This window comes from Coccinella septempunctata, chromosome 7 (genome assembly GCF_907165205.1).
Source record: "Coccinella septempunctata chromosome 7, icCocSept1.1, whole genome shotgun sequence".
Classification (NCBI taxonomy): domain Eukaryota; kingdom Metazoa; phylum Arthropoda; class Insecta; order Coleoptera; family Coccinellidae; genus Coccinella; species Coccinella septempunctata.
Genome location: NC_058195.1, coordinates 1,404,221 through 1,418,246, shown reverse-complemented (window position 1 = coordinate 1,418,246; position 14,026 = coordinate 1,404,221). Strand labels below are relative to the sequence as shown.

At 39.9% G+C, this 14,026-nt stretch overlaps 2 protein-coding genes and 1 non-coding gene across 3 annotated transcripts; 2 read left to right on the top strand and 1 right to left on the bottom strand.

Annotated features, from left to right (window-relative positions):
* Window positions 1-149: 149 nt before the first annotated feature.
* LOC123316682 (cyclin-dependent kinase-like 2) lies at window positions 150-6,697 on the top strand. Its single transcript, XM_044902872.1, has 10 exons — window positions 150-300; window positions 3,622-3,826; window positions 3,888-4,082; window positions 4,568-4,859; window positions 5,005-5,251; window positions 5,310-5,467; window positions 5,520-5,754; window positions 5,819-6,126; window positions 6,178-6,254; window positions 6,563-6,697. The coding sequence occupies exons 2-10, from the start codon at window positions 3,659-3,661 to the stop codon at window positions 6,641-6,643; spliced, it is 1,761 nt and encodes a 586-aa protein (XP_044758807.1). The 5' UTR covers window positions 150-300; window positions 3,622-3,658; the 3' UTR covers window positions 6,644-6,697.
* Trnaf-gaa lies at window positions 4,333-4,405 on the top strand. Its single transcript has one exon. It is a non-coding gene; the product is annotated as a tRNA-Phe (tRNA).
* Window positions 6,698-6,988: 291 nt separating the features above from the next.
* On the bottom strand, window positions 6,989-10,289 carry LOC123317382 (SH2 domain-containing protein 4A-like). The gene is made up of 5 exons (XM_044903887.1): window positions 10,052-10,289; window positions 9,368-9,866; window positions 8,476-8,697; window positions 8,229-8,423; window positions 6,989-7,336 (listed from the first exon to the last, which is right to left on the bottom strand). The coding sequence occupies exons 1-5, from the start codon at window positions 10,262-10,264 to the stop codon at window positions 7,227-7,229; spliced, it is 1,239 nt and encodes a 412-aa protein (XP_044759822.1). The 5' UTR covers window positions 10,265-10,289; the 3' UTR covers window positions 6,989-7,226.
* Window positions 10,290-14,026: the final 3,737 nt, after the last annotated feature.

The window sequence follows — 14,026 nt, the reverse complement described above, 5'->3', positions numbered from 1 at the left end:
TACCTTTCTTATTTATGTAATTTATTGAAGTAAAAGTGTTCGTTGTAAGAAGTGGAAAAGAGTTCGTGGGAGAATTTTCGTGTTACGGACCTGCAGCTGCGCTTTCGCGGCTTGGTACGAATTTCCATCGTAACACCTGTAGGAGGAAAGCCCCCGCGTGCCTGTCGGGTAGTCTAGAACAGGACCTTCTACGCTTTTCACGTACGCTTAAATTCGTTGCAATATACGTCTTTCCGTTTATCTTTTAACGTGGTTCTTCGGCAAGTTTTTGAAGCTGGTTTGGCGAGAGAAGATGTAGAAGTGAGTTTTCATTATGTGCTTTTTGACATTATCGGTTTGGCATAATTGAAAATTGTGCTTAGTTTGTTGTTACCCACTTTCATTTCTTGTTGTTAAGTTTTATTTCTGATTTAATGGATTTTTCTGAACTGGGGGATGAAATAATGGGCAACAATTTTGATGAATTGCTTTTTCGAATTATTCAATTATCTTTCAGCATACAGTGTGTGGCCTTGAAGTGTCTCACTCCATAAATTAAAAGTAATATCAGAAAAATCACTTTTGTTCTACGAAAAAACGAAAAATCTCCATTTATTCCATTGAAATACTGAAATTCAAGAAATCTCAAGCATACGCTTGAATCGATTTTTCCTTCGCACGTTTATATTCCCCCTCATATTATGTGGACTGATGATTACAGACAGAAGGGCAATGCCACTGCTTTTATTTACTCATTATGGAATGATCATGAAAGCTTCATACGGGTACTTGATCTATATTGGAAAAAATTTTCGTGATGAAGAATTTGTCGTGGATACATCGGTGTACGAGTTTTTTCTTCTGATTTACTCACGTATTCATACAATCGGTATAAAGCTTCTTCAAAAATTGTCTTATTTCACGCTTCATAAACTTTCTATGTTACTTATTAGGTTATTGTGCTATTTTTATAGCACAATAACATTTGTAAATCTTTTATACAGGTATATCTAACTTTCGAGTTTGCCTTCCACCAGATGTCACTCCCCTCAATACACAACACTCAACACTACCTTTTCCGAACGTAGAAATACCTTGAAATCCAGGTAAAATTTGTCTTCAGTAGGGTCTTGACTGATCCTATGGGCGGGTGATGATTGTGGAATCTGATCTATGATTAAATCCCGTTAGTAATCACTTTAATCGCAACAAGTGATTTACTAAATTCTGACGCCCGATGAAGACGTTAAAACGTTAAATAAAAAAGACTAATTAGAGCTTCCAAGGAGAATTTGAACCTCTCTTAGTGGGACGCTGTGTGTATGAAAATTACCGCAATACTTTCTTCGATTACTGTCACCTTCAAGTTTTTCTGTTGACGCCACTGGGGACGTTACAAAAGCCTCATCGTTACATCGCGTGTGCCTTGGATTATCCAGCGAACGTGTTTCAATTAAGGGTCAGACGCGTCTTGGCGGAAAAGCTTCGCATTTTCTTCGGAAAAACTCGATTTTTCATCACATCAATCTTGCAGCATGTGTTCTTCGACGTTATCCTATTTTGGGACGGAAAATTGAATTTCACCATTTTTGGCAGTTCTATAAATAACGTGCGTTATTTGTCAGTTGAAAATATGATTAGTCTGTGGTTTGTGGATCATAGAAAGCACGGAACCTTTCATCCATAGACATAGACTCTATGTCTATAGAGACATAGAGTCTCTAGACTCTATGTCTATACTCTATAGAGACATAGAATCTCCAGACAAAGTTCCACCGATGACACGTTCTATGATATCTGCGATTTCTCTGTCTTGTGGGAAATGAGTGTATGGTAAATGCTATTTGCCAATGGAGGCTTGCGATAACGAGTATTTCACCATGCAACGACGCCCGGAGTCGCCGTCGATCTTCGTGGAGTTTTCGAGGACGCATTGCATGACGGCGATTTTCCACTGACCGTGGTCATCAACGTCGGGTCGTCGAACTCGGCGGAAAACTTCCGCCTATCGCATTTTCCGGGATGCCGTACAAAAGTTCTCCCTTTTCCTGGGCAGCTTGACTTATTACGAACGGCTTCCGCCATTTCGCGTGCCGCCCCATTGATGGATGTTGGTTACGGGTAATTTTAGCGGTTATTCGCGGATTTGGGTCAGCCAGAAATGGTCGGAAGTTGGTTTTCTGTTCGACCTTTGGCGTTCAGATCTATGTGGAAAGGTTAATCTTTGAGAAACACACGCTTCCCCATATTTTCGAACAAAATTGTTCGAAAAAATCGTAAGAAAAAGCAATTTTTACAGTTGATAGGTTAGATCAAAGAGAAAGTTAATCTATGGCTTTGTCTATGATCTATGGTTAGATTAAAATCACAGACGTAGATCATAATCCAATAAACGTCATAGAAATATGTGTGTTCCTGTCAGTTACCAAGGATGGATAAAACAACTTACGAGCATCGACTGAACTTGAAATTAGAAAGAATTGACTTAATTGTATTGTAAAGTCTATGGTAGATTCATATACAAGGCATCCGTCTGGTATTAAAAATGATAATATGAACATATTTATCAATATATCAAGACACGAACATAGAACTTTAAGAAAAAATTTCTATATTCCCCTTACAGCCGCCAATGAAACGGAGCCGTGTTCCGAAAAGGCGTGTTGAAGGTCGAAGGTCATGCTCGATCGTCATTTTATCTCTGGCTTTCGTGTCTGCTATGTCCTCATTACGGGATATGTAAAGTTGAATTTATTTGTTGGCGCTAATCCACCGACGACCTTGCGTTAATTAATTGGGGGAGTTCTCCGTGACGCTGGGGGTTGTTACCTTTGAATGTTGGCTACAGTGCGTCGAAACCATAGATTTATAATAAAATCTTTTTTACTCTGATTCTCGGGAATAACTCAGATTCGTTTGAGGCCTCATTCTATCATTAACTATCTAAACGACATCTTTGATTCTCGAATGTCTTAAATCATAAACTTGTATTCTTCCCACCGACGAAATAAATCTGACAAAATGATTACAGAAAACCGACTAAATAATTGTATGTGGAAACCACAGAATACTTATGAATCCTAGGGGTGAGAAACCAACGTTACATGTTCGACAAAATCAATAGGAGAAGAACGGGTATAATAGGAAGTAGTCTGGGGGTAAAAGGCTGTCCTCCCAAATCAAATTGATTTTTAATTTAGGCAGACAAGTCACGGAAACATCTTGTAAGCGGTTATATAAAAGGGTATTTCGTATCGGTTTCAGTTGTACCACCGTCTTCAATTATAGAACTGAGCAAAAACCGATATCTGTGCAATGAATCATAGAAAAACGAGTGTACAAACAAAATGTTTCATTACCCTTTGGAAATAATGGTTGTTCTAAAATTAAACCAGAAGAAAAACGCAAATCAGCTATTAATATCGTTATTCCTATGAAAACAAATGGTCGTTCTTATAAAAATCTTTCCGGAGAACGAAATGCCTATTACGCTAATGATCCGAGTTCTTTTCTATTTTATAACTTCTATGACGATCGATCACAGATTAACCACTATCATGAAGTACTCAATTTTAAATAATAATTTTCACAACATAACGTTTGTTTGCAGATTTATTTCTACAGAAAATTCACATTTTTCAGCAGATGACGTGAAGCAAAAACACAACCCATACTGAAAATGGATAAATACGAGCACGTGATGCTTGTCGGGGAAGGAAGCTACGGGGTGGTCATGAAATGCCGCCATAAGGAACTCGACCAAATGGTGGCCATAAAAAAATTTCTGGAAACCGAGGAAGACGCCACCATAAGAAAGATGGCGTTGCGGGAGATCAGGATGTTGAGGGTGAGAGTCTTCCCGAACCAGAAATATCGAGAATTATTCAATCCGAAGTTTTGGTTTTCAGAGACTGAGACACGAGAATCTAGTGGCCATCATCGAAGTTTTCAGGTACAGGAAGCGTTTCTATTTGGTGTTCGAATATCTGAACGGTACCATCCTGGACGAGCTGGAAAAGATGGGAGGCGGTCTGGGCGAGGAACAGTGCAGGGAGAGGCTGTATCAGATCATCAGAGCCATAAGTTACTGTCATTCGAATCAGGTGAGAAAATTTGGGAAGTGGCGTTTTGGGCTGAGTGCGGACCTGTCGTCCAAATCGATACTATGTATTTATTTAACATCTAACTACATTCAACTTCAACCAGTCAAATTTCGATAAATAACTAAAAAAATAATGACTAATTAGTGTTTATTTATAGAAAGAAGGTTTTTAATTTGAAAGATGGATTTGAAAAAAATAATTATGAAGTTATTCCCGGGTATATACGCTTCAAATACACCAGCTATCAACAGCCGAAATAGCTCAGTTGGGAGAGCGTTAGACTGAAGATCTAAAGGTCCCTGGTTCGATCCCGGGTTTCGGCAGAACTTTTTGATTTTGTTTTAATTTGTGTTGTAACTGATAACCATTTTCACAAGCGAATTAGAGTAGAGAGAGATTATTATGATAATTATGTTGTTCGAGGGTTGTTACACATTAATCGTTTTTTTGGTCAAACCAACAAATCCCCGTTTCTGCCTTTACAGATCATCCACAGGGACGTGAAACCGGAGAACGTGCTGGTATCGACGAATGGCGTCGTCAAATTGTGCGATTTTGGCTTCGCCCGACTGGCGACCAATACCAACGAACCTCTGACGGATTACGTGGCAACAAGATGGTACAGAGCCCCGGAACTGCTGGTTGGAGATCAGAGCTACGGCACCGGGGTCGATATTTGGGCTATAGGCTGCCTCTTCGCGGAAATGATGACCGGGGAACCCCTCCTTCCAGGGGAGAGCGACATCGATCAGCTGTTTCTGATCGTTAAGATGATAGGTGAGCGTTGAAGAAGCTATATACATAATTTAGCGGGGCCAAGAAGAGATCCTTGCGGAACCCCAATAAAAATAATATGAGGAGCGATTATACTAAAGCCTCCACCATATGGCGATGCGAATAGTGGACCAATCAACTCTTACAGGTAAACCTTGTCCAAAACATCTCCAATTGATGAGCAAGAGTTCGGCGTTGCGTGAAATCAAGGCCGCCAGTCCCCAGTCCAGCAACAGCCTTCACAGGAACTTCGAAGACTGGCCCACGAACACTCTGGATATCCTCGCGTCCTGTCTGAAGATGGACCCGAGCCTTAGGGCCACCTCTGAGGAGCTCCTAAGACACAGCTACTTCACCCACGATAATTTTCCCCAGATCTTCTTACCAGCCTTGAGGTGACCCTTCGTAAATGAGTTTTTGAATAAGGGCATATTTAAATTGTGTCTGTTGCAGGGAGAAGGTGCTTATGGAGTACAACAGCAACCCTCTACTGAGGAAGGTGAAGGCTGAAATATTGTATTCTACCGATCGTCACGAGGAGCAGAGGGTCAGGAAGCCTTCGTCTAACGAGCCTTGCAAGTGGAAGTTTCATTTCGGCGCTGGAGATTCTCGTAAGGAGCAGTATTGTTGGTATTACTATTCCATATTGATCGATTCCTTCAGTAGGTCCAACCAAGAGGAAACAGCACGACACATACGAAAACATGACTGACAGGAGCCAGAGGTCTAACCACAGGACCACGCCGAAAGTGTCACTCAACAAATTGAAGGAAAAAAACGCGTCAAAATCGCAATACAGCTTGGACTTTCAAAATGGTAACAACACAGCAGAAATGTACATGCTTGAAAAGTCCCTAGAATCCCTGGCTAGGCTCAGTCAGAAATACGACTACAGCAGGTGAGCGTCTTAAGTATTCTTAAGGAAAGGCAGCCATTTGAGTGCTGGTTAACTTCTTCCCTAGGTCAGATTCTCCATTGAAGGAGCTGTCCAACGACAACAAAACCAACACCAATGACCATCACACCACCCAGAACCAACTGGGACATAGTTTGAACCATAAAGATCAGCTTATAACCAAAAAATCCCCGCTGTACCCAACCAAGTCAACAATCAGTCAGTTATCCCTAACTGGTTTCAGCAGCAAGAGCCAACTGTTCAAGAAAGATCAACAACCGAACTTCGCATCCACCACTTGGGTGGACGGCGAGGGTAGAAGAACCCACAGGAGAGGATCCAGAGGAGATTTTACCCTACCAAACTTACCCGGAGGTAGAACACTACACACTTAAGTACGATAATTTACAAAGCTCTAATTTTCAGCCACGGTCACGCCGAACAAAACGAAGAAGAAGAATTTTCAAGAGGCCGACTCCCTTCAATCGGACACCGTAACGCCCGTAAGTGACCTATTGATCGTTATTATAAGCAATCCCGTATGATTTCTGGATGTTACAGAGGTTAAATTCGTCGAAATCGCAGAAATCTCCGACGTCTAAACATCCGACTTAGCGCAGGCTGCCCGTGAGGTACATAGGGCTCGGATCGGGTCGCCTAGATGGCCGACGCCGCTAAATGCGTAGTTTTAAGTGTGTCGTCGAGACAATAAGACTGTGACTCTGACCGAAACGTTTATATCGGCGTACCAGACACGAAAATGGACGATTTTGTTCGGGTTGTTGTCGACATTGATGTTTGTCTGTTTTAGGCGTACAGGTATTCGAAGGCCAAGAGAAGATACAACGGTTCGACGAAAGTGGCTGATGGATTTCGTTACGATAATGTTTAGGACTAACGTATTGACTTTTATTTATGTGCATCTACCAATAAAAAGTATATTTTTGATGGTAGTTTTCATTATTCACTCATAAAAATAAATGGTACGTTATTCAACAAGCATATTATGGCATATTATATCCCTATAGGTTCAGGCCTCTGTGACTCTGACCATAGTTCGATAGACCAGTGAATAATGGCTCATAAATCTTAAGTGCTTGCTAGACTATCAGCGAATAACGAACCATTAACACAAGTGATCTTCGAATATCCTAATGCTTCAGGAATCGCATAGATTATGATCATTATGAAGGGTTGAAAACTTAGTTACGTCTATGGTTGGAAATAAAACAAACAATGTCATTGAAAAATCTTCATTCTCTCACATCTGGTATAAAATTACGACCTAGAAGAAATTTTATCGATAAGATAAACTGTATTGACTTATAATAATATCGAATAATAAAACTTAGGAAATAGGAGTAGATTAATTATCATCATCAATCGTATTTATATGGTTTGCGATAAAATGCCAGCAAGGATCACAGAAGTCCATAAGTTCGATAAGAGATAAGAACTAGAAGTCTTCCTCCGTTTCACTCTAGTTCCTTTATGGCAGTATCGGACAGTCTGGGGCAGGAGTGGTTCAGGGTTTCGCCCCCTGATATCGATAGGGGGTGGGTTTTGTGGTAGTTCACCAGATCACCTGAAAAAATTCGAATACAACAAGGTTGCAACAGGAGCAACAATTTCAGACGCGATTACATCCGCACAGGAAAAGATAAATAAATTAGCTGCGTAATTACCAGGCATGGAAGTTAACTCAACTTTCGCCTACGATCAATTAACCGATATACCTACGAAAAATTCGATCGGGGAATCTTGTTAGATGGGAAGCGATGATATAATTCCGTTGTTTTAGCAAGGGTAACAGGGTGGAACGAACATTTTAGACGCGGAAATTATCTACTACTAACGAATATATCGGCATAACCTCTTTTGGCACATAGATACTGTCATCAATAGCCACTGAGACTTCTGTGTTCGAAACACAGATCGAATAATATATGTATTCTGTGGACCTACCACAGACCTCAAACCCCGTCTGTGATTAGGTCTACGGTTCGCAATTATTACTATTATTCAAGATGTTCACTGACGTAAGGAAGTTTATTAACGAATTTGGCATAGTGGGTCAGCCGTGGATGCGGCAGATCTGAACGAGGCACACTCATAAACATTCGGATGATATAATAATAACGCTATCGCTTCACTTCCTCATCGGTTTCCGAGGTATTTGGAGCGAGATGATAACTGAATTGGACCATTCGTAGGAAAGAAGAACGATTTACTTTGGCGGTCTTTGTTCGTAAGAGGATGCGTTTTACATATCGTGCGTTCCGGAAAAATTGCATAGACGAATGAGTCTGTGGTATCAGGAGTATAGATAACAAGCTTCCGGTGAAACGTCATTTTGTTTTCGACAAGGTTAGCACTGATCACTGACAGGGGTGGGTAATGTCGATTCTACTTACATAACGAAGATTAGTGGTTTTAGCCTCGGTTATTATTATTTTTTGACCGAAAAGTATACTCACTTAAAGTCATATGCTCCATTTGGTTGGTACCGGTGAAACTATACTTAGGACCGGCGTTGATGAGATAGTGTTTGCACTTTTCCTCCGCCCTATACGAGATGGCGTAACCCCATATCTTCTCCGACAACCTAACCAAGAAAGAACCGTATCTCTGATCCAACAGAAGCTTCTCCGCCTCTCCCCTGGTTATAAGACCTGTAAAAAAAAAACTCGTACACTCTCCTCTTGGTATTAAACGAAAACTTACCGTGGAACCACGTCGAGAAGTTACCGTTCTTATCACAGACGCCCGATCGGCTCCTATCCCTGGTCCTGAACCATTCCAGAACAGCCTGTCTGCCCGGGGGAACCCCCTGGTTGACCGTGCTGTACGTCGTGTCTATCTCTATGTTCGCCGATAGTCTGTGTTCTTCTCTCGCCCTTCTCGCTATCTCTCTCTTCTGTTGTTCGGCTTCTTTGGCTTTTCTTTCTGAAAAAGTTACGCCAACATTGAAACTTCAATGCGAAGTTATTGCTTTTTGAATGTTCGATGAAGCATTCAACCAAGGAATCATTGCACCGTGTAATAAAATTGGATACGTTAGGTTTTCGCATTGGCTGTCAAATGTCAGTTTGCTGGTTATGGTATTTAACGTTAACGTGTTGAAAATCTTGCAACTATCTACGCGTTTACCAACAAACAGAACAAATAAGGATCGAATGAAGGAATAAACAATTCTGTATGTGGTATGCATTTTTTAAAGACTGACTAATACGATAATGAATGCTCGATATAATTTAGTCATCTAGCAAAACAATGGCCGATTGTTGATTAATTGTAATTCCAATGTTCTTACAGTGAAAAAGAATCTATGAATAATAATACTGTGTGTAACTTCAAAAGTTTGGTTGCATATCTTGCAGATGATCCATTCGACCACACAGCGCAATTTAAATAGTGAACGTGCAGTTCCTCCAAGGTCTTTGAGTCGATTTTATAACTTCTACGGCTTCTTGCCGTAATTGTAGAAGCACCGAAAGCTTTCAGTACACGTCAAAATGCGTTTCCATTGAAAGGAGCCTCTTGAGTATAGTACAGACTGACACGCCATCTACCGGTATCCGCCAAAATTACACATTACGATCGCCAACATACATACCTTGTTCTCTCCAAGCTTCCTCGTGCCTCTTCTCATCCTCCGCGGCCTGCGCAGCGATCTCCTGCCTCTTCTTCTGCATATTCTTCAATATTTGACAGGTCCTCTCCTCGGTCAGTCTTTTCTCCCACAACGCCACCTTCTGCGACACTTTCTGGGTGGCGTTCTTGCCGCCCAAGTCTTGAAAAGCGTCCGCGTTCAATATGTTGAATCTGTTCTTGTCCTTGTAGTTATTTATCGAGTAATTCGTCAAGATGTTACCGCTCTTCTTGTTGTTGATCTTCTCCCTGATCTCGTCGACCGAGCAGTAAATGTCCGAGTCATCTTCTATGACGAACTTGGGGGTGGGGGTTATCTGGAAGTCCTCTATTTTGGGAGTTAAATATTGGGAGAGCTCTGCCTCGACCTCTTTCTCGGCCAGCTTCCTGGCCTTCAACAGGGCCTCTTCTCGTATTATGTCGTCGATTGATTTGTCGTTGGGATGTTCTCCCATCACCCAAACCTAGTAAAGAAATTAGAATATAGTAATGGCGACTAGACGACTAGTAGTTCAAATGCCAGTAGATCTTATGCGTAGTAGTTCAAATGTATCAAGCACGAAGCGAGTGTGGTTGTCACATGAAGATGATCTCCTTTATAGACAAAGGAACACTTCTTTCTCTATGGTCTTCTCAGAAACGGACTTACCCAAGGTTCGCCGTCGGAACCTTTCAAAAAGTCCACCTTTTTCTTGTTCCGCGCCTTGACTGTAGGCTGATCGCCCAATTTATCCGTCCAAACCTTCCATCTTCTGACTTGTTCTTCTCGCATCTTGCAGAAAAGCTTCTGCTTGTAGTCCTCGTCCAGCTCTGCCAAGATCTCGGGATCCACGTACATATCCCGAAGGATTTGTTGAAGCATCTTTGCCTGAAAAAAGAATTCATGACATTTTTCGTTCGATACCTGAAAATTGCTCCGAACATAACTAATAACATAGAATATATTATCGATCTATCTATGGTGCCTAGTTGACAGCAACTACAGAATATTTGGGTCATAATCATAGACCTTTTTAGTGCCTAATAGGTCTATGGTAATAACACAGAGGAACATATTCTATGGAATCAACGGTTGCCAGATTTGTGTGAATTTCCAGAGTCTACGAGGGGATTTGCGAATTTTAATTCGTTTTTGTTACCCTAGTTTTTTGAAGTACCTGATTTATGGGTATAATATTTGCTATGGTGGAGAAACAGACACCTTCGTGTCTGATCGCTACGAACTACTCCCAACACCGTCGAAGACCAATCCTGTCCTACCCAGACAATTGCGAGCAGATAACAACAACCCAGTTTCGAGTTTCAAGAAAACCAACAAATGCAACAAGACACGGTAATGGGTTTATCGGTATTGTTGACTCAACAAAACCTCTAGGGGGGTTTAGAAAGTGAATGCCGTGTGACCTTTGTCCGATGTCAGTGTAGCTCCGCACAAAGGTTTGCTCACCTTGATCAATCAATAAGGAATTTCAGATCGATGCACTGGTAGGACTCTTTCTCGATCTCAGCGGTCTTCGACTGTTGTTTTTCTGTTGGTACCCTTCGAAGGAGGTCGTTTGACAGGTACTGCCATCTATAGTACGCCTATATGTTCTATGAATACATGGCCATAGAAAAGGGTGGTATTCGTCCAAGTGGAGTATAGAAGAAGAATCGGACTTCTTCTTGATTACCATTATCTCACTTTTATTTCTCGTTTTTCATAAAAATGTCCATTTAAAAATACATTGAAGAAATCGTCTTAATTTGAGTTAAAAATAGCTGGCTCACCATCGATCTTCAGTAATCGTGTTAATCCAGTTATGGGCGATTTAAAAATAAACGCAGAGCGAAGGCCAACAACCCCGTTGTTTTTATTATTCAACAGATTCCCAGAATTCAAAACTTGAACCAGATTTTTACTGATGACTCACCGATGTTGAGCGATGAATATCTGTTACGAAAATAATACGAGATCGATAAGTCCGCTTTTTGGTTCATAACAAACATTTGGTTGAGACTGGTATATTAAGAAAAAGTAAAAAAATCTATGCTCTCTGCTATAGAAAAATTGTAATTTGACAGGGGAGTATTGCTAGAGGTAATTTGAGCCTGTTTTTTTCAAGAGATGCATCAATTTCATTAATTGACGTCTACGTAATCACCATCTTTTAAATTATAAATGTTAATTTTTTATGCGATCTGCAATCACTGAATCAATCAGAAATCAAATAAATTTTTCTTATCTAGACTGCATAGGGAAAGTGAATTCATTTGATATTCAGCACATTCGCGTGTTCGACCAGGCCAAATTGCATTAACATCCATTGTATGTGTCATTCTAGACCTTGTTCTGCACGTCTTACGTAGGTATCCAATTTCCAACTGCGAAGAATCGGAAGTAAAGGGGAAAGTGATACAATTAAAGCTAAAAGGCATTGCGATTTCATCTGCCCGCATAACTAGTAGTAGTACTAACGTCTACTTATCGCGTCTGTGATCTGCACAATTATAAACATAGAATGGTAATCACACATACAATCGGAATAATTCCTCTATGCTGACTGGTAATTTGATTTATATTACTTAATTTTCCTTTCTTTCTTTTTCATTTCGATAAGCTTGGGTATTGTAAGTTAATAATTATTATACTTTGTGAATTATGAGGAATTTATTTTGACATATTTAAGTGAGTAGCGAATGCAATTTCGAATTTATATAGTTTGTTAGGTAGTTTCCTTCTGGAAATAGGAAAGAAATATGAAATTGTCCTCGATACAACTCTGTACTCCGAAGGGCATTACTACTACATTGTGTTTGTATTCTATTAATGGCATACGCCTTCGAGTTGAGTCATAAGACAGATTATAGCTGGAGATAGCTAATGGATAATGGAGACTCACCCTTCATGACGAATTTCGTTTTAGATCTCTTAGCAATTTTGTTATCTAGAGTAAATAGGGAGATAGAAAATATGTGTCGAGTGAAGATACATATCATACACGACAACAATATTGATGATACTTTTATGGTTTTCCTATTTCTGTGGGTGGATCATAGACAACAATACTCCATAAAGAAGTTCACTCTAAGAACAATTCTTCTGGTCCAAACTGTGAACAAAGCCATAGACAAAGGCATAATGTCTATGGCTGAACAACGACACAAAAACGGATAATGTCTTAACCTAGAACTGAATTAATCGTGTCTTTCAACAATCGACCGTTCTTTTTATCGCAATACGGTTATGATTTCTTGCGAGAAACGAAAGAACTGGAATGTCGAAATGTATTCCGCTACCGCGAATACGACATCCTGCTCGACTGACGTAATAGGATCTGGTTGTCGCACAAAACAGTACAAACTTGAACTTGAGAATTCCTCTAATTAATGCAATATGCTATTTTTCCCATGTGAAAAATTATTGTTGAATGGGAACTAAATTTGGATATTCAATTTGTATTGTCCAGGGATGGCAAATACGTATAATTAACGATGTCATTTTAGGTCAGAAAAAAAACGTATGAAATTATGCTAAATCGCTTTGATTCAGGTGGATATCATTCTGTGGTTCAGGTACTCGACACACGCCCTAGGTGCATAGAAATTGAAAAAATTGAGTCAAAGAACTACATGCATGTTTAACATTGTTAAAATGTGTCAGAATTGATGTCAGAATTGAGTGACATAATACATGGAAATAAAGATGCGATTTTTCCGTTTTCACTTTCATGCGTTTCGCTACGACCACGTGAGCGTAGCAAGTGTGTGAGCGATGTATAGAATTAAGATGAATTAAATTTCTAGGCAAGTGCGTCTCGCTTGTTACGGAGAAACCTATATGCTCGAAGAATTACAATTCATAGTTACAAATTGAAGTGGCAGCTGATGTTCATTATTGAGGAAGATAAGAATCTGAAAATGTTATCTCTGAAATCTGAATCGGTTTTTGCATCCACTGAATATGCATTATCTTCTTCGGAACATAGATAAGGTGACCGTTCAAAAGTTACGTCTACTGCACGGATTACAGAAACGAGTCACTGTAATCTGTGGTCTACTGCACGATATGAACGATGATTCTTGTAATTTTTGGATCCTTCAACAACATTTTTCGAACATGTAATTAGTTGTAATTTATTCTAGAGGAAATACGAACAGGTTCTTGTCGGTTATGTGTATGGTACTTCCTACGAATAAAAACATAAACGGAATTTCATAACCTTCGCTGAATCCGGACGAAATCGAAATATATCGTTTGGTGGTTCCAAAACATTGAAGCAAAAGCTATAAATAAATATTACGAAGAGCATTTCAACAATTTCAATCGAAGTTTGTCGGATGCATTAGACGATTCTTCAAATGGCAAAGAAAATTGTAGTTGGACTGATAATTTACTTCCTGAACAATACAGTCGACTGTATTCGAACTCAAGGATAGCTCTTTTCAACGATCATTACTTTGCTAGATATTTGTTTCGTTTTCCCACCACACCCATTCGAAAAACCATTAATTTAATGGATCTTATACGAAATTTCACGGTTGAAAAATTATTTCGACCGTGATATTATAATTATTTCAACAAGAAATTCTATGATCCCTTCGCACAGAGATGGCTGGTGACTCAACATTTGAATTCCTAGAA